The 26,017-nt window shown below is 39.2% G+C and overlaps 1 protein-coding gene across 4 annotated transcripts in view; it reads left to right on the plus strand.

The window, feature by feature from the left end:
• Positions 1 to 26,017, plus strand: part of luzp2 (leucine zipper protein 2) — a 180,921-nt gene that overhangs the window by 131,439 nt on the left and 23,465 nt on the right. For 3 of the 4 annotated variants that reach the window (XM_058075738.2, XM_058075728.2, XM_058075711.2), the window contains exons 6-9: positions 2,007 to 2,069; positions 14,616 to 14,678; positions 19,994 to 20,068; positions 21,723 to 21,890. In XM_058075738.2, coding sequence (XP_057931721.2) covers positions 2,007 to 2,069; positions 14,616 to 14,678; positions 19,994 to 20,068; positions 21,723 to 21,890 — 369 coding nt within the window. The remainder of the gene's footprint in view (positions 1 to 2,006; positions 2,070 to 14,615; positions 14,679 to 19,993; positions 20,069 to 21,722; positions 21,891 to 26,017) is intronic. The other variant, XM_058075719.2, reaches the window with a different exon arrangement.

The following is a 26,017-nucleotide window of genomic DNA, read 5'->3' on the forward strand; positions in this document are numbered from 1 at the left end:
ATTGCAGGAAAGTTGACAGATGTGTCCTGTGAAAAATGAAAACGACTCATATTGTCAATGTGGAACCAAGGAGGGAGACGAAATTGGTGAGAGAAATATGAGCGAAAATGTCAAATCTGGGACAACAGACAGTTGACAGTGCTAGCAAAGTTTGCAAGTTTAAATCCAATTGGATCAAACTCTTCATTTGGCTAGAGTTTGAGAACAACCCCATTTTATATAAATACTGCAAAGGGTAGACAAATGAATGTTATAACATATTAGACTACAACTTACTACACTGTGGTAACAGCCTAATTAAAAATTAAAAGTGACGTCATAGCAGAATTGAAGGAAATATAGTACGTACATTCAGGTATTTTCCAGAGCTCGTCAAGATTCACGACATGAAGTCACTTTCCAATTCTCTCCCCTTTTCTATCACTGTCACCCACTGTAGCCGTCCTGCTGCAGCACGGCAGGTACGTAATGTCACTTGAAGGAGCGTCTGTCATTACCAGGGTTACCGCCCCAACCGCAGCAGAAACTCTGTTGCATTTAAAATGTGGAAATACCTGGAGAAATGGAGCTTCTGTGTAGGCTATTGCCTTATTTGATCAGTAAAATACCTTCGCTACTGAAAAGATATTTGATGTGGAAAACAGCAACTTTAACATCACTCAGCCGATAAATGTAGTTCAACTAGCAACCCCGCTAGCCAATACTTTGTATTGGAGCAAAGTCAGCAAAAAGCCACTGTAAGCGTACAGCCCTGGAATATCTAATCAGACTCATTTGTGTTAATAAATAATTGAAAATGATGTCTGTGTTGAACAGGTGTGTTGAATCTATACCGACCACCCATTAATACAATTACACGCTTCATTGGCACAATCCAAAGCAGCCGAGGCCAGCGCTAACTTTGCACACTAGGAAGACCGTCATCGATGGACTTATTGGCTCATAATGTATTTTAAAAAGATGAAAGTGGACCCCAAGAAGTAAAAAAGCAACTTGTATCAGCACTTTCTTACAGACTGTATCACACCACAGCAGTCAACATGGCGTATCATTTAAAACGGGTTACGCCAACTTCATTTTATATCCTGACTGAATTTTAAGGCAAGAACATTGGCTGGTAAATGCGAGTTTGGCAAGTTGGTGTTTTCCAAGCCATGTAATGGTAATGGTAATGGTAATGGTAATGGTAATGGTTTTATTTCATTTGAACATGCATCAGATTACAATTGAGTGCATCCCATAATCAGTTCCCAGTTCCACATGTCCAAAAGGAGTAGGAAGAAGCAAAGCTTATTAAATCCTACTCCTCCATCTGGTACTTTTTCACTAACTGTTACATTTGTTCACTTCCTGCTTTCCATAATACAGTTTAAGTATTTTTCTTATATAATGGGATACATAATAATGTACCTCGATATATGATATGAGCATCCAATGCCATAATGGGTACCATAGTAAGTGTCAATATAGTGATATATATAGCACATCATGACTGGTTCAAGACTCTTCATCCTTGTATTTAGCAAACATCAACTGCTTGTATTGTTTCTTGAATTGGCTCATCGTTGATCCGTGTTGTTCTTATTCTATTTGGACTTTGCTGATGCGGAATGCGACTGTTTTTGGTTTTTGTTGATCTTGCTTCTTGTGTTGCTGTTGCTGCATAGATGCGATTTTATTTGTTTATCCAGGGTTTTTTTCTTCGTGGTGGAAAACGTTGCAAATGAGATCCGTTTATTTGTACAGATACCCCCCATTAGCTGTGCTCTAATGGCGATTTGTCGACTATGGACAAAATTGAATGAATCAGATTTGGACAATGAAAATCTTTATTCAAAGAAAGCCTTAAATTTACACCAGAACTGGACTTACATCACAATCTAGGATTGGCCTGATACCCTGATACCCTGAAGACCTATACTCATAAAACGTCTTCAAGCTTGGCAGGTCTGAAAATAATACAAGATTGAAACCACCAATTTCATAATTTCTTCTTTTTTTTACAGAACAAGAGCTTGAAGAATAAACTCTTGTCAGGAAACAAACTTTGTGATGCTCACACCGAGGAGGTAAGTCTATGTACTTGTAAGAAACAAACGTGAAATCAAAGGTAATGTTGGCATTGCTGCATTTAATGCGAACAAATTTGTGAGTGTATTTAAACAACTCTATGACCAAAGATAAGTGCTCAGAGAACCAGTGGTTATCTAAAGGACTGCAAAATGCATGCAAGAAGAAAAATGCACTGTATAGGAAATTTATAAAAGATAGAACAAAAGAAGCTGAGGATAAATATAAGAGATATGAAAATAAATTGATTGGCATTATTAGAAAATGTAAACAAGAATATTATAATAAACTGTTGGAAAGCAATAAGTATAATATTAAGGGTTTATGGAACATATTAAATAACATCATTAAGATGAAGTCAAGAATGATTAACTATCCACAATATTTTAAGGAAGATAATAAAAGTATAAATAATATGGAAAAGGTTGTTAATAGTTTTAATAGTTTTTTTGGTGAAAGTTGCTCTGAACCTTGCAGGCAAAACTCAAAGGTAAAAAATCATGTATGTATATTGTGAGTTAATCAATATAAATCCAATGACTACGTTTCTCACACCTGTTGATGAAAATGGATATTGTTACAGATTGTAAAAATAAAACATCCACAGATTGTGATGATATTGATATGAAGACTTTAAAAAGTGTAATTGAAGGCATTTCTAAGCCTTTAACATATATATGTAACTTATCATTACAAACTGGGCAATTTCCAGATAATATGTATATAATAAGTAGCAAAAGTGATTCCTATAAATATATAAGGAAGGAGATAAACATAACTTTACTAATTAGCGACCTGTCTCACTGCTGCCGCAATTTTCAAAACTTTTAGAGAAGGTTTTCAATTCTAGACTTGATTGCTTTATTGAGAAAAATCAAACACTTTCTGATGATCAATATGGCTTTAGGAATAATCATTCTACATCACATGCTCTCTTTGATATTACAGAAGAAATAACCAGCACAATAGATGAGAAGAAATATGCTATAGGGCTATTTATTGACCCGAGTAGGACATTTGACACAATAAATTATGATATATTAATTAATAAGCTAGAACGATACGGTATCAGAGGTGCAGCATTACAGTGGGTAAACAGTTACCTATGGGCGATCACCAGTCTAGATATCTGGACATTGTATGTGGATTACCTCAAGGTTCAGTACTAGGTCCAAAATTATTTCATCTTTATATCAATGATATTTGTAAAATGTCTCAGAAACTTAGATTTATATTATTTGCAGATGACACAAATATTTTTGTATCAGGGAATCATTTACAACAGTTGTTCCAAGTTGGTAATCAGGAATTTAATAAAATAAATGAGTCATTCAAAGAAAATAAATTATCACTAAATCTGAGTAAAAGTAAAATGATATTTGGGAAGTGTAAAACTACATAATGTACAAGAAACTATTCAGATTGGGGGTGTCGATATAGAGAGGGTGCACGAAATGAAATCTGAGTTATAGATGATCAAATGACTTGGAAGTCCCACATTAAATATATATCAACAAAAATATCAAGAAGTATTTCAATAATGGTAAACGCAAAGTATGTTCTAAACAGCAGAGCCCTGTACATTCTATATTGTTCTTTGATATTACCATATTTAAACTACTGTGCGGTGGTATGGGGTTGTACATACAAATATACACTAAAATCACTAATAAAACTACAAAAAAAGAGCAGTTCGAATCATTTATAAAGTTGGATTTTTGGAACATACACACACATTATTTTTAAAATAAAAAAATCTGAAGTTTTATATGACATAGTAGAATTCCAAACAGTACAGGTCTTATTCAAAGCAAGGCATAATATATTACCATATCCATTACAGAAATTTGTTTCATGAACATACTGGTGATTATGATCTACGCAAGGAACTAAATTTCAGGAAACTAAAACATAGAACAACATTAAAAGGCTTTAGCCCTACAATTAATGGGCTACCATTGTGGAATGATTTGCAGGCAGAATTGAAACAATGTCTAAATATAAAACTATTTAAATATAAGTATAAATGTAAATTATTTGGAAAGTATAGTGTAAAGTATATTGAAGGATCATAATAATGATTGTTATGTTAACAGGATATATATATATATATATGAGTCTGGTTATGTGTTGGCATCAAGAAAAATGGACTGAAAAAGAGTTGTGGCAGTGAGATCTTTACTTTTACTAGTCAAGCATCTACAATGTTTTTTCCTGTTTGGTAGGCTTGGTTAGTGATTGGATTTGGTTTTGTTGACAAGTTAATTACTGCTTATAACAACTGTCACTGCTATCCCCACTTACACTAAATAAGAGAACTAGGGTAGGCGAGACATGGGTCTGCGAGGGTGGACAGACTCAGTCCCATCGTTTTAATGCAACACACAGCATAGGACAACACACCACTGGTGACAACACACCACTGATGACAACACACCACTGATGACAACACACCACTGATGACAACACACCACTGATGACAACACACCACTGATGACAACACACCACTGATGACAACACACCACTGGTGACAACACACCACTGATGACAACACACCACTGATGACAACACACCACTGATGACAACACACCACTGATGACAACACACCACTGGTGACAACACACCACTGATGACAACACACCACTGGTGACAACACACCACTGGTGACAACACACCACTGATGACAACACACCACTGATGACAACACACCACTGGTGACAACACACCACTGATGACAACACACCACTGATGACAACACACCACTGGTGAACTCAAGTTAAGTCGACAGGGCAGCCTGGTGAGGGCTCGCTGACTGGGGCTGCTGCCCACTCTCAACAGGCCCACTCTACACCCTGGCTTTTTAATGCATGACATTATATAGGGAGGGGAACGAGGAAGGGATAAAAAAGAAAAGAAAAGAAAAAATAAATAAATAAATAAAAAATAAAAGAATAAAGGAAGTGGAAGTGGGAGTGGAAAACACTGTAGTTGGGATAGCAGTGACAATTGGGAAGTAGTAAAACTCAAATGTGATTATTTAATTTGATGTATTTTAAAGAATATTTTTCTTTTTTCTCTCACATACTTGTATTTTTCAATCTCACTGAAACAATATCATAACATTGATTGATGTTTTTCTGTCCATGTTAGCTTGTGCTGACTGGTGTGCTGACTGTTTAGTTGGGGTGGTTTCTTTCTTTCTTTCTTTTGTACTGGACTATGGAAGATAGGATGACTAATAATGAACTGGTTGCTCTTGGCAAGTGGTTGGGTGCCTCAAGCTGGGTGAGGGTGGTTGGATATGGGTTTTTATTCTGTGTCGACAAGGAATAATATATGTTTTGTTGGGATGATGTTGGAATCTGGTCTTTAGGGGGGTGGGACTAGATAAGTCTTCTTCCCACTCCCTTTCAAACATGTGTACGTTTATATTTACATTTTTCCTGTTTGAAATAAATTTTAAAACAAACAAAAAAAACATTTTGCATTATATCACAATGAGCTTATCAATTTCAATATCAACCTGTGAAGCCAAATATAATTTGTCAGTTACATTTCCCATAGAGCATAGCGATTATGTCTGCCATGTTTTTTGTGAGTGACACAATTTACTTTGATTAGTGCACCAATCCCCTGCTGGTTGCAGGACTGTTTTGTAACCAGTTTGGTTTGTCTTACGTCAGCTTCACTTACTTACTAAGCTGAAGGTCTGAAGGTGAACAAGACATTGTGGATAGCTGTCTCCCATGGGTTGTGCTACCGTGACACTTGATGATAAAGGATGATGTATTGTGCCATATTGCCCCTTTTTACTCTCTTGCAAGACTAATAATTTGAACGAATTGTCAAAGCTTGTGTGAGGGTGTTTCAGTTAAAGGTTTTCAACAGTTTCAACAATGTTTTCAACAGTGGTTTATATATAATATAATGCATATATAAGGATATATAACAATAGACAGGTGTAACGGCAAGCGATTGTGAGGTTTTTTGAGGAGGCAATTTTGTGATGTACAAGCACATTTATTTGACAAAACAGGAACCTCTCTGGTCAACAAGAAAAGCAAAATGACTGATGGAAACACATATGCGCCGCTCTCTGATTTCAACTCCTCAAGCCGGGCAGCTCTGAAACACATCCAACAAGCATGTATCTTATCCAAGTCCTAATCACGTTTGTAAACTTGAGGATCTGGCAATGGCCCTTGAGAAAAGAGTTGGAAAGGGAACAAACACTCTAAGGCCGTAATTTAAGCTTTCAGTTTGTCAGTCAGTTCAGAGCCAAGTATTTCTTTGCGAGGGAAAATGATTTAACATACTTCATTCAAATGAGCTGTGGTAGAGAAAGTCACACCGGGTAACCTACAGTCGGAAGCAATTGTGTATGAAGTGAACTTTAGGCATACACAAAAAGGAACACATACACGTCGTGTTAAAAGAAATACATCTCAAAACCTGAAGACTTATTTGCACTTGTTTAAAAAGTCCAATACGCTTGAAAGGGACTAAGCCATGGTACACACAAGTGGTTCTTTTAACTAACTTAGCACTCAACCTAAGTTCAACCCTTCAAAAAATGTTTGCCAGAATGTTATAATCCGCACTCCAAGCATAAACTTTTTTCCTTAGAGCTTTGGATAAGTGTAAAAAAAAAAACAAAGCTTTAGATAAAATCTTAAATCAGAGCATTGAAGTCTTGGCCAACAGCTGAAATGAGGCTACATCGTTTTTAAAGGCCTTTGATAAACACAAGCACAAGCTCTATTGTTATATGCGATACATTTGGAGGCTCTGTGAGTAAAATGCATGTGATGATGCATGATGCATGTGAGATGTGTGCATTGTCATGACCTGGCTCTAAGGCTGCGACAACAAACAATGCCACACATTTTCTGACCTATACATGTAGTTAGAATGTTGTATTCTCATGTTAACGATGCCAACGTTTCAGATAATGATTTTTGCGCATTTAGAAGTTAGCCCTGAAAGACGTTTGGAATTGCTCGGTTTCAGAGAGCAATTGACTCCCTGTGATGTGACAGTGAGCCGGACGTCCTTATATGGGCATCCCAGTGTGCCTGCCTTCCTCTCCACTTTGCTGCACTCTTTTTGTGGACAATTTCACCATGTTAGCACCGTGTTTATTTTGTGTAAGTAAGCAGTTGTCTGTGTAGCATTATAGAGTGTGCATACAGGGAGCACCTGCATGCATATTAAAAACACTCCGATATCTCGGATAGTCCCGCAAAAAACGTGGAATGACCACATTTCCACTACTGATGTTGTGCTAAGATTGTCTGCACTTAGTAAACGCGACGCCCTCACGTCCGGCTCCCGACCTCCACAGCACCAGCGGTGCCTGTGACAAAGTGTGTCTGACAATGACTGCTCCTCCTCGGGCAGGTGAGTTGGAGGCCTTGCCCTGGCATGTTTATGTTACCACTCTTTGAGTTCATACACGGTAAGTCAGGGATTTCCACCCATGAGCTACCAGTATCTCCTAACTAGTGGTGTGAGAGGGCCAGTATCGCAGATACCGATACTTTGAAAAATTAAGGTGGATGCATCAATTGATTCAATCTGAATCAATCTAGATCTGAATTAATTAAAAAAATAACCTTTTTTTGGTTATTTACCTCTTACAATATTAACCAATTAAAAGACAGGAAATAATTTGGGCAAAGTTTATACATAGCAAGGCTGCATCTTGAATGAAACCGCTGCAGTCGGACAGGCAACCAACTGAAGCCCAAGTATCAATCTTCAGTCTTTTTACATTGGTGTCAATACTAATACCAGCGGTGGGATCGATATTGAAATTTAGCTAGAATAGGTGCAGATTTTGGAAGATTTTGGAAGTTTTCTGTGTGGGTTACTCTGTGGCTGCTCTATAGGAGTCCACATCTCAATACAAAAATGAGCATAATAGGTGCCCTTTAACAAATGATTATGATATAGGGCTTCAGCAAAAGGCCAAGCTCTGCCATCTGTCCACCCCTGTGTGTGATCAGGCTGAGGCTTTTAAGGTCCCAAGGTAGCACCCGGGTCAAGGTATAGGCAATTCACCCGATTACGACTACCCTGCAGAGAGAGCAGCGCAACATAGTTGTTCAACCATTCAACTAAATATATGCCTTAATTAGAATTAGACACTGTCAGGTTCAAACTCCTGTGACACTTTTAAAAACACTTAAATGCAGCAATACAGAAGAAACAACAATATTTAAAGTTACTCGCAGCGAGGAGCGTGAAACCACATACCCAGTGACATGCCGCTCCACTCTGAATATGCAGTTCACACTCTTTTTTTATTCTGTTTTCGGGGGTCCCTACTACATGTTGCAACTCTGGGGGGGGGGGGCAGTTGCACGAGCTGTATTTGTTTGTCTATGTGTGTGTATATGTGAGAGTAATACTTTTATTATTTTATGAGTTCTTATCTTGACACATTCTTGCAGGATTAACATGAACATTTGCAGGGTTGCTGTTGGCGCATCCAGGCACCTCCAGGACCTGGGGGGGTGCTGGGGGTCACTGATGAGAACACTTTCTATTGCCTAAGCAAATGGATATAAGGGTGATAACTAACGCTATATTCATTCTATCTACATTTTATTCCAACAGACACCTAACTGAAGAATTTCTACTTTTGCGAGTCCCACAGTGTCCACCAACTCTAAAGCCTTGATTTCATAGTTTACATGCTGCATTGTTTCTCCAGATAGCCAATTTATCCGTGATATAAGTGCACTAGATCGTAGGTGTGTATCGATGGTGCCATTTAGTTGAGTTCAGTAGAATCAATGTTTGTGATTCCAAGTATTTTGTCATGTGACCACAAGTCAGAAGAGCATTACAGTTCCTCCCTTTAAAGAGATACTTTGGATTTTTTGACATGAGGTTGTATGACATCCCCATCAAAGCTAAACCAAAATTACCAACATCAACAGTTATTTGCCCCGCTACCTGTCTAACCTGCTGACTAAATTCCTCCCTCGTCTTTAGGTGCTTCACTGGTGGATATTTATGCACTTTAGTCTATAAGACGTTGACAACTCACCTGCAGTATCAGATGTGCTACTGAAACAACTGCTCCAGCCCTGTTCACACCACACTATCAACCCCCCCAGATCAGATCCTATGGGAAATCATCCTATTTTCTAACAGGCACAAAATAACAGTGATAATGGACAGTGTGAATGGATACTGAGGTGTACTCTACTTTGATAACAACAAAAACCTCCTCATATAACAAAGCACATGGCCAACAAACATTTTTGTCTTCTTCACAAGAAACGGACAAGAATCCATTCGTCACAATCTGGCTCTACGGCAGCGACAACAACACAGGAGGCAGACCGGACCTGGCCCAACAATGCCACACATTTATTTACAACAAATGAGTACAATAAATGGCTTCATCAAGAGGCCAAGGTCTGTCCATTGGTTTTCTTCTTCTTTGTTTCGCTGTTGGCAAGCAACTTATCGACTCCGGGGCTCCTGGCTGTGTGGCCTGCCCACTAACCACTAGTCCATCGTACAGCTTTCAGGACTATATTTATTAATCTACATTTTCACATTTACTGTAGATATTTTTACTGTATGTGTTTGTGAGCCCATGCATTACGAGAAATGTAAACGCAAGATCACATTGACACAAGTGCATTCATAAAAGGTAACACACATAATATCCCAATAAAACATGCACATAATGAACACAAACAATGAACACAAAAAATGACTTCATCTTGTTCCATTCATGTACGTAATATGAAGTATTATGTATTTACAAAATCACACCAGTAAGATCAAAGTCAACCTTTTCACACCGTAAAAAAGATTTAAGACTAAAGGCGAAACACATCAAACTGTCTGCTTTCCCAAATAAATCAATACTTATTCATAAATCAATACTTACACTTCTCCATGCTTTGCGCCATAAAGCTGAATTTTTTTAAAGGCTGGATGGAAGCATGCAAACAATCTTGAGATATGATGGGCCACCAAGGATGGTTTGAATGCAGACTTCCATTCCATGGAGGACAACGACACATTAGTGGGCCTCATTTGGAGTCATGCAGTCCATAAATGAAACTAGATAAACGGGGTTTAGACACAGCCATTGTATACATGATTCTGCTCTGTTTTGGGCATTCACGGACTTAGGCAAACGTTAATAAACTCCTCAAAGGATGTGGTTGACACTGCAAAAACCAAAAAAAACAAAAAAACAGTCCCATAATAGGATCATTGAGCGCAAGGGAGGGGTTACAGGAATTTGTGTGGCCATTTAATCAGTTGGTTTTTTCTCCTCATGTGCATTAATTTATTGCTTGGTTTGGGGGAGGGTTTCTGGTTTGAGGCTTAAAACAAATATTTCATCAGTCGCGCCACCGGAAAAAGCAAATAAAAGAGTCATCAGGATGAACAGGAAAGGTGACAATGATAATGATGCATGTTATACCATAAGATTGTGGATTATACCATAAAAAAACACAATAGACTGGTGTGATAAAGGCACTGATGTTTTAGATGCTTGACTGCCAAACTAACGCAATCCAGGCTTAATGATGATTCTGACACTGACGGCACAGAGATTCAAGCTCCAGAGTTGACTGAATAAATGATTGAATGAAGAGTGCTTTTTGCTTTGCAGCAAGAACATTGCCCTGCATCTAAAAGTTGATAAGGCTAAAAATGGCTCTTAGACGTCACTCTTAAAATCTTGGAATTCCTTGGATTCTAAGATCTTACAATTTTTACCTGCTAAGATAAAAGTTATTCACACAGCATCTTAGCCCCTGAGAAAGCTCCTAAGGCGGAAAAATGTTAAGAGTGGTTAGGAGGACTTTTAGGAAGAGTGGCGTGAACAGACAAGATGCTGATAAAGAAGAGACTGCTGTGCTCTAAATGACAGTAATTTAATAGCACGCTACCAACTCGATCATGCAGGGATAATGTTTGTAGTGGACCTCATCAGGGATCTTCTTACTCGTCCCACCCAGCATAGCAATGCTATAACGTCTGAGATGAAAAACATCACAACATTGCGATACCTGGCCACAGGTAATGCAACAAGTAATGTCATCAGAGCGAGCAGCCAGACCATTAAGGTGCTTTCACAGCCTCCTATCATGAGCAATCACAGGAATGGCGGAAAGTTGAGTCTGCGTCCACCATTAATTTGCGCTTGGAACAAATGATAAGGTTGTTGACGCAATAGGGAGTCAAACACTCCCCTGTTCTTTAGTGCTTAGTCTTAGGTTTGATTGACACCCTCAGCCATACCACACTGCCTTACATACTGCCAAGTGCATGCTGGGTAGCACACTGAAAGAAGCATTGGTGAAAGACAATTGAATCATAACAACACACTGTTATTCCGGAACCTGGGAGTGTTGTTATTTTTTCTGGGTGGATGAGAACACAATGGGAAAATCGATATGCATATACAGTTGCATAGAGTTGCAAGATTAAAATTTATCATCTAAGAATCTAAAAAACTAGTGTAGAGTTTCCAGTGATAAGAAACCTAGCTGCTTGGATAATTTGTTTGGTTTTGGGAGATGTGTGTTCCTATTTTATCTAATGTACCCTGAAATACAATTATTTATGACTGCAAGAAACATACAAAAGCATAACTGTCAAATAAAACTATTTCTCCTCTTCTCCCATAATTGCTATGTGCATAGAATGACGGTAGATAAATGAAATGATGACAATAATACAGTATGTATTTGGTTCATTTTAAAATGACGGCGGAGGGGGAAGAGGTTCGGAATGCTGCTTCTCTTTTATCCATATTTCAACTCAAAGCTACTAAAATGACACTACTTTGTCTCAGAATTATAAAATTGCATATTTATCCTCAGTCTGGAATATGAGTGTTGATATTTGAGACAAAACAAGATATATGACATATGTGGCAAATGGAAGACTGTCTAAAGTAGGAATGCTCCATCAAGCTCATGTAATACTGTGTCACCGTGTTTTGTAAACTAATTGAAATGCGGGTTCTGAGCCATCAAAAGCATCAAGGTCGACATGCCGCTGTGATTCTCTTGGGTAGAAAAGGTGGCTGGCACGACTTATTCAGACTAAATAATAGGCCTTTGCAATGCTGAGACTGCAGCATACTGAGAGATATTTGCATTTCTTTGCAAGTTAACCTTCCACGGCATGTCTCTCTGCAGTTTCTTTAGGTCATTTATTCTTGCCACGTCTCACAAAAGCTCCATTTAACAGATACGAGTGAAATCCATTTGTTATTAATTAACGTCATTCCTTGACCTGGGCCACAGCAGAATGAAGTAATTGTTGTCAGTTTGAAAATGATTTCTTTATGCTTGGTTAACCTTGCCCCCTGCTTATGAGGAGCATTGGTGATGTCACAAAGGGCAGAGATGAGTGTCCTAGGACATGGAAATAGCAGAAGATGAGCAGTGAGAGGTCATCTCATAAAGAAGGCAGTGGTTTCCAAGAACGCACAAAAAAAGTGTGTCCTTCAGCTAAAGATAACACGCCATATTCTGTAACTTACTGTGTCAAGGAAAGCGTATTGTTGGCACGGTGATAAAAAAAAAGAGGTGCGGAGGAGCCCGCGAGAGGTAGTTATTTAACTGCTGTTGACAACATGAAATAAATAATAAAAATGATACCCCAAACACAAAGTGTTATTTTACAGTATATTTATTACGTGCTAACGATGGATCTGCGCGATCGATCGAGATGGATCCATCGTTAGCGCACAAATCAATCAATTTCTACACTCACGATGGATATAACTGCTGTGGCCTGGAGACCGATGCTTTGACAGTGCGCTGACGATATAATGATAATCGTTGATCTGTTAATTGCATACAATGACAGGGTTAGGGTTAGCGTTAGGGGTTAGGGTTAGGGTTAGGGGTTAGGGTTCACACTCCCCCCCACCTAGAACGGTAACAAAGTGAACTGCTTGAGAATTAATCAAAGGTTTGAAATGCATCGACTTCTTGTTGATTTTAGTAAGTAACAACGCTCAGCGCTGCCATCTGTTGGCATCTAAACAAACTACACACATCCATCCCGGGCGCAGTAATATACCATCGATCGTAAGCGCAGAAATCGATCGATTTGTGCGCTAACGATGGATCCATCCCGGGCGCAGCGCTATCGATCGGTCGCGCAGATCCATCGTTAGCATGTAACATATTCAGTATTGTCCAATATTCAGGTCAACATGGTAGTTGTCTGAGGGATAATTGTGTGGACTCAATATTTCTAGGATTCAAGACCAGGAATACAGGTGGTTCTGGTATCATGGTGTTTCATGGTTATGAATATGTGTGCTTAAATTAATGGAAAAACTAAAGAACTAGTAGCAGAATGCATGGCGGATGATGACATCCTCCCAGGATGTGTTACTGTTGTCTCGAGCGCCTTAGATGAATACACTGTGTACGCCTCATTCGCAGCTACACAAAGGATAACATAAGGATGACATCGCATGTGTACATCTTGCACTTCATCATGTCTCCCAAGCGAAGGGAAATCTTTGGGGGCAACGCGTAAAAGAAAAGGTACATGAAGTGGAATTAGACATCATAAAATGACCTGTGGGAAAAATTGTCTTCTTGAAAATGTGAAAGGATATTGTAGGATGAAATAGATTGTGATGTCTCATTATTGAGACTTCCAATAAGCACCCTTGGGTGCAAGACAACCACTTGCATAAAAGTAAGTTGTTTTATGTGTTTTATGATTTTGCCTCATTCTTGTATTCAATGTATTTTTTATATGTCCTTGATGTGTGTGTTGTGTGTTCAGTGTGAGTGACTTTGGTTCGGACTGGCACGAAAACAGGACCACACTGTCAGAACGGAAGTCTTTCTTAGCCCAGTCACTACCTAATATCTCTCAATTTACTAGTCATGTCATGTTCAGTGAGGTCCAGGGAGCTGGAGCCTATACAAGCTCAATGGAGGACTATACCCTGCACTGTGTCACCTGTCAATCACAAAAAACAAATTCAACTCCATTCTTGAATGGTTATGCATCGTATAAAAACACTTTATCCTGAACAAGGACTAGCAGAGAGGTCCTCAGGCCAGTAGTTTGATCCCAAGCCGCTTCTATAATGGCCCGGTCACGCTACACCAGCGGCAGAGAAAAGTTGGCCGCTGCCACACAGCTGGTCTGTGGGTTGGAAGGGGCAGCAAAGCACAGTTTGGTTTTTGACTGTGGTACTTATGGATTATAGGCGACAGCTGGTTGTCAACAAGACGTCTTCATACCTGAGGGGATGGCAGCACTTATGTGGCACAGGTGATAATTTGGCAGCTGGCACAAATCCAGCACATGGTTGCATCTTTGTTTGAACATTGCGGTTTAGTGAAGGGAAGTTTTGATGTTTTCTTTCTCACAGTAGGATCGTCCTTTTAGTTTTTGCCCTGGGAACACTCACAAAGGAGTCTCCTGCGGCAGATGGCAGAATCCTGCTACGTGATCTCAAACCAATTTTGTTATTTGAATAAGCTAACACTTATTTTCTTATCTTTCTCTTGCAGTCCAAAAAAATCCAGGCTCAACTGAAAGAACTGCGGTATGGGAAAAAGGATTTAATTTTTAAGGTAAGCTGAAAGTGAAGGGCGGTTGCCTGTAAAGCATCTACACACCAAAGAAGTAGAAGTACTTGAGACCACCTTGGGAAGATGATCCCATCACAGGCAATTCTCCAATTAATTTAGTCTCCAATTATCAAATCCCGTCCAGCAGGCAAGTCAATTGCAAAGTCAATTGGTCCAGCCTCTGTCTGCTTTTTGCTCTCCCTACCACCCCTACTATTCTTTCCACTCATGGCTCGTATGTTGATAAATAGCATGGGTGACAATGAATGCAGCTGCTACTGAATTGTGCATTAGTTTGGACAATCGTCGTGAAGAAGTTCATGTTGCCGAAATGCCTTTCCACCAGACTGTCAAATAAGCATGTGTTGTGTACGCTACGCTCCTGGCATTCTCATGAAAATTTAAAGAATGTCAGCAGAAAAGTGCATGTATTTTTTTCATATTTGTCCACATCTCTTACATAGTATTGACTATGTGAAATATTATGTATGCATGAATCCACATTGTGTCTCCGGCTGTCTTGTCCACTGTTCTATTTCTCTCTATGAATGATGGCTGTATTGACTGGTTCGGGTCACCTTTGTAAATTGTTGACTCAATTGCGTCACATTGTTGCGTATGCAGAACATCTTTATAGCACAATGTCACCAAAGGGTTGAAGGAACCTTTAAAATTCAATGTCTGTGGCCATTTACAGAATATGGCTATCTCCGATTCAATCAAAACATTTCCTATATCATTGAGATAACAGCCTGACGTGTATCTTTTCTGTCTTTATCTCTATTCTTTGTACACAATGATTGAAAACCCGGCAGGGAATAAGATATCATAAGAGACGAGGATGCAGGATAGACTCCTTCCTGTTTGGTAATGTCATCAGCCTCACATGGGGGATGTCAGTCAAGACACCTTGACCGAGAGGAAATTGAATTGGTTACAACAGCTGTTGTACCAAAGCAAAATGCATTTCACGCTGCAACAATACACAAAAATTACCACCACAGCACAAGGCTGGCAGAAAATGCAGGTACTTTCAACACTAATCACTGGTGTAGCTCTCTGTTGTCTATGTTTGTCATGACAAAGAGTTATATTTACAAAGAAAATGTTGTTTTGTTGTATTCTAAATAGGGGTGCAACAATACAGGAAATTCAAGCTTTGGTTCCTTGTGGCACCTTATTGTTTAGTTTATGTTGGTGTAATTGTTTGGATATTTGAGCTGTCAAAAAAGCAAACCATATTTGTGTCAAATACGTGAAAATGCTAGTTTTCTCCCTTTTTTAGTCAGGAACTGATATTTTCTTGAAACTGCCTATGTTCTACTGCTGATTACTAAAGAAGGGAAAAACCGTTGAAATTTTTTTTTTTCCTGATGAAAGACAGGGTCTAATGTTTCTTTCATCGGTAGTATACAATACTCTATTGCCTTGAAAGATCAGTAAGAATTGAAGGGGTTGTCTTTTGAAAAATGGCTGGGATTGAATGAGTTCAATGTATCTGGTGCAGCTCTACCTGCCTCTAAACTAAAACTCAAGTCTGAGACCCTGACGTCACTTCTTGTCCGCAACATGCTAAGCTCCACCTAGCACTGGAACACATTCACAGAACACACAAGGGTCTTATGTCCTAAATGGCTTATTTCTACTGTAGTGGATAAAAGTGTAAAGGTCATTATAGATGGCTCCAATAATGTTAAAAACAGCATTTAGATGGTCATGAACAGGTTTCCAATAGTATTCTATGAAAATATTCCATTTATTTATAATGAATCCCACATTGCAAAAATTCGCTTATCACAGTAGTGTCTGGAACCAATTAACATTTGCACCCCTAATTATAAGGACATCTTTTGTTGAAGATAGGACAATTAAATACAATATACTTGAGGCAGGATGCATGAATGGCGATGACTTGCTCAAACAGACGCATCACAAATATAGACTTAATGATCGCTTTAACCTCCGAGGCCTGCATATAATCAACAGTGACTGATGCTCATTCCAAATGCAAATGGAAACATATTCTAGTGCTTGTTTGGGAACTCTGAGCTGCGCCCTTGTGCTCAACCAGGGTATATAATGTTAAGAAGCCTCAGTGTCTCACGCCAGTAAATGCCAACCTGGTGTCTGAACAAGTGTGATTTTCAAAGAGTCCTCAGATGATTGGACCAACCACTTTAATGCCTGTGCCACAGCTGCCCCAGTGCTACACTGTACACAGTACACCCAAGCCGGTTCCTCTTCACTTGCTCTGTTATGATATAAAACCCCTCCGAGAAACTGGCCTTCCGTGTGTTGCACGGCAGACGAGTCTCCACTCTACCCAGTCCCCATTTAACTTTCTCCCTGCGGCTGTTTCTCCACTGGCTTACAAAAGTAAAGAAGAATGGTGACTTGATGTACTCGCATGCCTCACCAACGAAATGGCTTGTACCCCGCTGACCCCACACCTCTATAATGGACTGACACATAAATATGGAGCTTTGAGGCACTAACCCTGAAAGTCAGCATTTCTGGGTCAGTCACCATGTGCCTGCATTCCTCAGAGGACTATCTGCTGATGATGCACAATGCAATGGATGTAATGGCTCCCTATAATGCGACACATGCATGCACACACAGTTCTTCTGTTGCCCTTTAGAAGAAAGACGCAGAGCAGGCTGCAATTTTCTCATATGCCCCTTAACCAATCCAAGATGGACTCATTATTTAGCACCTCATGTTTGCTCTGTTTCATCTGACATACTGAGCAACATTTTGTGCCGGTAGGATCAGATGTAAACATATTCTGTGTATTCTCCCATCTGTAACGTTGTATTAAAATGTTGTCTGCCAGTATTCTGACAGTTCAAAGGCTCCCTTGAAGTATAGCGATAAAATATCATTATTGCAGTATTATTTTAGAAATGTCTGTGTATCGGTGAGTATGTCTGTGTTTCATTTACCACAACAATATTTTAGACAACCCAGAGAGTCAGTTCTTATAGAACAGTTTCTCAGACTTTCAACACCCACTGGATTCCTTCACAGTCATATCCTTACTGATGCCAATTGCCACAAACTAAAAAAGTATTTTTTTTTAAAGATGGGTTGATTCTTTGGCATCCCACAGTGAGGATTTTGCCCTGTGCTTGTCTGTCATAGTGTGACTCATTCATCAGGCCGAACTTAAACATCATTTTAGTTGGCCTGTGTCGTGGTAAAAATAACAGGCATCATTAAAGCCACTACATTTTCCAGCGGATACCTGAAATAATGTGGTGAATTTTGCAAATATGCAAAGTGTTGCCATCATGTCACAATGCCAATGGAGGCAACTCAACATCATCATTTATCTCTGTGACATTTCACAAACCTTATCAAGACATTGTGTCTGTGATGCTTTGGCATCACAGACCCTGGATGTTTCAAGCCTGTAAAGAATGTTTAATTCCAAAAGGCCAGTAAAATACAACTAATAAAAGATAATGACTCCCAAGCAGATCGCAGAGGTCAGCTTCCGCTTTACACAGTCTGCATGCAAATGATAACAATTAGCACAGAAATAATTATATACATATAATGATATATCCATTCATGATGACAGATTTGTTTGGCATTTCTGTCTATGGGCTTTAATGTCTTTTTCAGTTTAGAGGTTGAACCCAAGCAACAGTTTGACAACACTATCATTAATCCAGACAAAACATGTATTTTTACATACATATTTGGGAAACACATTTGAATGTCAATGCAATGTTGATATTAGGTGGACAATGTAGGGAGTAAAACAGTAACGGTCCAGTAACAGCTAGTCTAATTTATTCTGACTTTAAATAATCTGCTGAGACAGGAGCTTTTTTTTAATGATTGTCCTTATTTGTTAAAGGGGGGAGGGGTGATAGACACAACTGATGATGATTGGCACATCGGTACACCAATCGGTCACAGAGTTACGGTAGGCGGGAGTTAACGTCGCAGTAATTAAGTGATTGACCCAACAGGCTCCACTGTAGGTTGATCAACATAGTACAATACAAATTTATAGCAACACACACGAGCACGAGTCTAATTTGTGTCTTAACTGGCTTATTTATTACTGAGTGATATATTACAAGTGCAAGGGTGACTATAGGGGTGCTAGTTCAAGTCTAGAGGGCTCTAATAATGGTAATGGCAATGGTTTTATTTCATTTGAACATGCTCAGATGATCAGATTACAATTGAGTGCATCCCATAATCAGTTCCCAGTTCCACATGTCCAAAAGGAGTAGGAAGAAGCAAAGCTTATTAAATCCTACCCCTCCATCCGGTAGGTTTTTTTTGTGTTTTTTTTTATAATGTACCTCATACCTCGTAGGAGGTGATATGAGCATCCAATGCCATAATGGGTACCATAGTAAGTGTCAATATAGTGATATATATAGCACATCATGACTGGTTCAAGACTCTTCATCCTTGTATTTAGCAAACATCAACTGCTTGTATTGTTTCTTGAATTGGCTCATCGTTGTGCATTGTTTGATTTCCTTACTCAATCCATTCCATAGTTTGATTCCACATACTGAAATGCTATGGCTAGCATAACGTAGTCCTAGCATAGAAGTGTTTCAAATGTACTTCTTCCCTGAGATCATATTTCTCCTCTCTTGTAGAGAAGTATTGGATGACATTTTTAGCTAATTGCTTATTTTTAGCCTTATGCATTATTTTAGCTGTTTGAAGATGAACTATATCAGCAAGTTGAAGTATTTGTGATTTTAGAAATAAGGAGTTAGTATGTTCTCTGTAGGCGGCATTATGAATTATCCTTACCGACCTTTTTTGCAGTACATTTAGCGAGTGAAGATTGCTTTTATAGTTATTAGCCCATATTTCCACACAATAAGTAAGATATGGTAGAACCAGAGAGCAATAAAGAGTGTGGAGTGATTTCCAGTTCCAGTTCCAGTTCCATGTTTAAAAAATGTACTTGTAAACATGTTTCTTATGCTCGAACTACGAAAATATTCAGTTTTTACAGAAATAATCTACTTTGCAGAAATTTACGTATCACAGTAGAGACTGGAGCCAATTGTATTGTAAGCAGATATTTGTAATTCCATATGTAGAATTAATATTTGTAACCACAACATTGGCTTTTAGGTATAGCCCTAACAGCCCTAACCAAGACCTGTTGCACCCAAATGCAGTCCACTGTTGATATTTGAAATCTCAGGATAAAGGTAATGCTAAATAAAAGATGAGTTGCTCTCCTTGCGCTGTCTCTGTGGACAGAGGAAGATGGGCGAGAAATCAAGGTGTGGTTCATTTGATTCAAAAGTCATGTATTTTTGCAGGGCCAGCAGCTAATGGACTTGGAACACAAGTTAACCATAGCGAAGGAAGAACTGGAGAAGACTGCACTTGACAAGGTGAATATGTTTATGCTTTAGTAGTGCTTCTTTATTGTCTGTGTTTAAATCTGGCTTTGTCCAATTCACAGCATTTTAGTTTATAAAAATGTTGGATACCAGACATCAGCTGAAAAATCATCGGATGCCAAGGAAAAGTTTATCAGTCTATGGAATTACAACACTGGACTTCAGGCAAAACAGCCTCAGGAAAGCATCTGTCAGGTCGATGGAATTATACCATCGACCTGCCTCAAAATAAAGTGCCTCATACTAAACTTTAACATACTCCATTCAAGCCAGCCTCTACTTCCAAAAAACATTTTACCTTTCTTTCCCCCCATGTGTGTTATCTGTTCAGTGACAACATTACTGGGACATGCTGCAGCAATTTTACAGCAAAATCAAATCAGAGGAGAGGATTGTAGTACATACTTCAGTTAAACTAATGAACTATATTAATGTAGCATTTAAAAAGCAAAGCCCCCTGAAATTGTAAATATGAGTCTCATTTATTCCAGTTTCAGACTGATATTAAACAGAATCCCATTCAACCATTACACTTTTAGAAGATAACTGGGCTCCCTAGGGTAGTTGATTTCTCCCCACAGTGTTTCATTGAAATATTATATGCTATAATATGCTAAGTTAGATGAAAACTGCACTTTTTTTGGACTTTTCCATTTACAATCATTAGGCAAGACATGAACATGAGTGTTTCTATTTTCTGTGTGTTCTAAAGATATAAAAACAGCTGAAAAGACACATAGACGTAATGAGACAGACGCTCCTATTTCCGCCTATAAAGCCTTATGAAAAAGCTATTTACATAATGTGACCCGCAAATGAACCAATGATCGTGACATTGTTATTATCATTATTGTTAAAACACTGTTACGCCAAGGAACTATGTTACTGGCGTAATGCCACACCACGCTGGCTAGTAGCCGGCTATTGACAAACTCACCCCGCAGCGAGTGAGCGCCCTGATCACTATGCCTCAGGCCATCACCAAAAGGTAAGGGAACATATTGGAGCTGCTGCTAATGTTGCTGCGTTTTTGAATTTGGAAAAGTTGACGGCAGGTTTGTGTTTGTTTCAGTGTTGCTATGTTAAATCAATGCACTCAGGAAGTTTTACGAGTATGCCTGTTACTACATTGTAGTGATGAGCTCTCTATCTACATAGTAGTTCATATTAGCAAAATTCATTAATAAATTATCTGGATATCTTCAGAACACACATAAAATATATATAATTTTTAAAGTGAATTTTTCCTTTAACGCCCTAAGAAATATGATATGTTTGAAATATGCTGCAATTTTACTAAAGTGGTATTTAATGAGGTTAAAGAACATTGCAGAGAAGGACTGTTGAAGCACAAAGGGTACTAATTCCACATGATTCCATATAAAGTACATACACTTGTTCAGTGCAAATGGATGCAATTTCCTATTGTTATTAAGTCAGTCACAAAGTGAATCTGTAAATTCAGCTCATAAGTTACACTTCATTTCGTCATTAACATTACTTTCCAGCTGTTTGAAAGTCACTTTAAAGCTAGGCGTCTCATGGCATTTAATGAAGTTAAATAGTTCCTCAGGTGTATGCACGGAAGTAGGCATCTAGGAATTTAGACATTGTCTTCTGTGTGTGTAATCTGTTTCGGGGACAGGAGTCTCAGCTAAAGGCGCTGAAGGACACCGTTCACATCTGCTTCTCAGCCGTCCTGCACAATCAACCCAGCAGCAGCCACAGATTTCCCACTTCTCCTTCCCATTTGTACAGATACTCATCACTCATCAACAGCTCCAGAGTCACCTTTCAGCAGCCCCATGCTAAGGTAATTCAGTATTTCACTGTGTGTCATCTGATTTATTGCTTATCCAAAAGAAGCACTTGTATTGCCAAATTTGCTCCGATGATATTATATTGTAGGTCTATTGAGGAAGGATTTTCAGCTGTCCTTGAACTAACACTATGTGTCTTGTAGAATGCCAATGTATGCAAAATGTAACAAGACCAAAATTTATTGCAGTAGTGCGAATGGAATTGAATTGGACTACTTAGGATTTGGCCAAATGTCAAACTGGTCCAACGGTGTGTCCTTTACAACCCTTAGCGGCAACTTGTAAGGGGCTATTGCTTTAATAGGGTTGTAGTTTTTTAGCCTTTCTCCAACATGGGTCTGTAGGAATATGACTATTTAGTTCAGACAGTTGGGATTTTATGCACAGTTTTAAGTCAGACGCAGAACAAAGTACATTAGAGAGTGATTCCTTCATGACTGCCAAATAAATGTGAAAACCACGGCAAATCTTTCCAAACTGGATCAGCTACAGCCCGGGTTAAGGACCGCCACTGGCATTATTAAGTGACAGGGTGCCAGCGGAAAGTTTGGGTATGGGGTATAAACCTTTTTACTATGGAATACATGTGGACAGAAATGGGTTAGGTGTAATCCTCAAGGAAGAGTATATAAAAAGTGTTGTGGATGTCAGAGTAATAATTAACATTGTTAGTGTGTATGTCGCACAAATTGATTGTGAGTTGGAAGAGAAAGAACAATTTCTAAAGTCGGGTGGTTGAGTTGATCAGGTGAATGAGAAAGGAGGAGGAAATTAACATGTTAGTGAAGGAAATAGAGGAGATGAGATGATTGGCCGTTATGCTTTTAAGGATAAGAACATGGAAGGACAGATAGTGGTAGATTGTGCAAAACGAATGGAAAGGGTGAACACATATTTCCAGAACAGGGAGAACCACACAGTCACTAAAAAGACTGGAGGCAGGATGACTCAGGTAGACTACATGTTGTGCAGAAAATGTAACCTGAAACAAATTGGTAATTGTGGTAAAAGTGGTGATGGGGGGGGCAACGTTGCACAGCATAGAATGGTAGTACGTAGGATGACTGTTGGGGAAAAGAGAAAAAGAACAAGGACAGGACAGAAGACCACATGTTGAGGACTTCATGAAGGATGTCTATCTCTTGATGGTATTGAAGATCTGCCAGATGATTGGGCCAACATAGCAAAAGTGAGGTCCAAGAATATACAGCTTGAAAAAGGCTACCAAAAGAGAATTGCGACAGCACGGGGGATGATGAGAGTAAGAAGAAGTACAGTAGGGCGAAGATTGCAGTGGCAAAGGCTAAGCAAGAGGACTTTGATGGGTTGTAAGAGAGATTCAAGAGGAAGGAAGGAGAAAAGGACCTGTGCAGATTGGCAAGGCAGAGAGCTCGTGATGGGAAGTAGGAGATACGGCAGCAGGTTAAGTTGATCAAGGACAGAGATTGGAATGTGCCCACATGTGAGGATGTGTGAGAGAAGGAAAGAATATTTCAAAGGACTGATGAAAAAAAATCAAGAGAGAGCGAGAGCGGTGGAGGTTGTTAGTGTTCCAGGTATCAGTAAGGTTGAAGCGATACCAGCTCTAAATAAGATGAATAATGGCAAAGATTGATCTGTGATGAATATGATGAACAAAAGGAGTTGTGGCAACTACAGGAGCATTACACTGATTAACCACACAATGAAGCTCTGGGAAGGAGTAGTAAAAGCAAGGCTAAAGAAAGTGGTCGAAATAGTAAGTGAGCAGCAGTATGGTTTCCTGTCAAGAAAGCGTTGCAATATTTGTTGCTAAAAGTCCTGACAGAGAGGAACAGAAGGACTTACATTGTGTCTTTTGGGAATTGAAAAGAAGTTTAAGAGAGAGCTCTGGTATGTGATGAGGAAAAGTCTGGGGTGGGTACAGTATGTTAGAGACGTATGTGAGGGATATTTATGTGAGTATCAGGAAAGCAGTGAGATGTGCTGTAGGTGTTGCAGATAGGTTCCACGTGGATTTTGGACTGCATCAAGGATCGGCCCTTAGCCCCTTGCTTGTTATGGTGAAGGACAGATGAGGTCAGATGAGGCTCTGTGGACAATGATGTTTACAGATGATATTGTGATCTGCAGTGAGAGCAGAGAGCAGATGGGAGAAAACCTGGAAAGGTTGAGGAGTGACCTGGAGAGTCCAGGAATGAAGGTCAGTTGTAGCATAATGGAATACAATGAAAGGTGGAACTATGAGGATACAAGGAGTAGAGGTGAAGAAGGTGGAGGCCTTTAACTACTTAGGGTCAATGCTTCAGAGCACCTGAGAAATGTACAGGATGGTTGTGAGACCACCCCAGATGTATGCTTTTGACTAACAGACAAGGGGCAGAGTTTGAGGCGGCAAAGTTAAAACTTTTTCGTGGGAGTGAGGACGATAGACGGGATTAGAAATGCTGATCAAAGGCACAGCCGACATTGTCAGGGAGACAAGGTCATAGAGGCCAGACTGAGATGAGTTGACCATGTGAAAGGAGGTATTGTGACTACAGTGATGGAAGGATGCTGGAGATGAAGCTGCCAGGGATGAGGTAAAGCAAGGTTAAGTTAGGTGTGGTTAGACTGACAGCTAACTAAAATGTATAGGTCGGCAATATTACACACTCTTCAGTAAAAAAAAAAAAAAATCCAATGTACTGGATTAGAAATTTCTTCTAAACATTTCCACACCACATAGATACATTTCGCTGACAGTTCAAATATTGGTGCAGACACAATATGAATGAATATGCTGGGCAATTATTACTCCTTTTTCAAGCAGCTCTTTGTAGTTCAAGTATTACTCTCCAGAGACAAATAGCTCAGGAAACCCTTATCACAGAATAATGATCATTATTCCAGAGTTTGTGCAGAGTAATAGTGTCTGTATCAAGTCTTTTATGGTGTTTGCACTGTTTATATCTAAAACTACAAAACCAATGTAGATTTTTCAATTCTTTAGATTTAAGAAAAATAGATCTGCAATGCGACAGAACTCATACATCTCTCCACAGTTCTCAGTATGTGTATTTTTCCTTTGCCAAGCAGTCATGTCAACCCCAATCAGAAATTGTGTTCATTCTGATTTCTGAAAAGCAGCCACTGCCAGCACTTTGAAATCATCTAGCGCTGCTGTGCCTTATCTGCCATGATCCTGGTGAGCAATTCTGTCATAAAGTGGGTGCCTCAGAGATTTGACATGCTATGTAGATGGTTTTTTTCCCATTTCTTTTCCTTATCATGTCTCGGTTTTCAACATCTCCTCAACAATACTACGAAGTACTTGTTCAGGCTTGCTCTCAAACAAAACGATCCCATTGATACGAGGCTGTATTTTTGTGCCACTATTGTTTGCTTGTGTGCCACTTAATTGCAATGTGGCAGCACAAAAAGGTATGGGATTTGGATGCTACTGAGCCGTCTTCATTTGCATTAAAAATAGCTGCACTTCACTTGTGGGGAGATTCTAGTGTCATTATCTGTTTTAAGCGCTGTACACTTTGACTGGCTGTCTGATAAATCTGAGTCAGCCTTTGCTGTAAAGATTACTGGGGTGCTCCATCTGTCCACCCTGTCTGTTTATATGGAGGTGGGCCAGACCTCATTGAAATCCCTGCCAAATTGTTCTAAAATTATGTGTTCAAAACAATTCATAATTGCATCCACTGTTCATGGAGGAAGAATAAAATGTCCACATACTGTATGATGTTTGGAAACAACATAACGCATTCCACAATCTTTTCAAACATGCTACACCAGAAATGCTGGATTTTGCCAAGAAAATGCTGCTTATGTTGTTGCAGTTGTTGTCAGGGTTTATAAGCTCCACTGGTAAAATCACCAAAGTGTGTCACCATCACCATGAAAATAAGTAACAGTTAGTACAGAGGAACATCGGTTAGTGTCATTAATCCATTGCAGAAGGTCTGACTCTAACCAAATACATTTTTCCCATAAGAAATCATGTAAATTGATTTAATCTGTTCTAGAAAGCCAATAATGTTAACACAAAACACAATAACCCAATAAGCTGTGCAGCGCTGTGTAGACCTACATTGACTGGCCACAACATTAGGTACACAAAGTCGGCATCAAGCATTCTGCATTCATG

This window comes from Doryrhamphus excisus, linkage group LG11 (genome assembly GCF_037039965.1).
Source record: "Doryrhamphus excisus strain RoL-2023G ecotype Guam linkage group LG11, RoL_Dexc_Guam_v1.1, whole genome shotgun sequence".
Classification (NCBI taxonomy): domain Eukaryota; kingdom Metazoa; phylum Chordata; class Actinopteri; order Syngnathiformes; family Syngnathidae; genus Doryrhamphus; species Doryrhamphus excisus.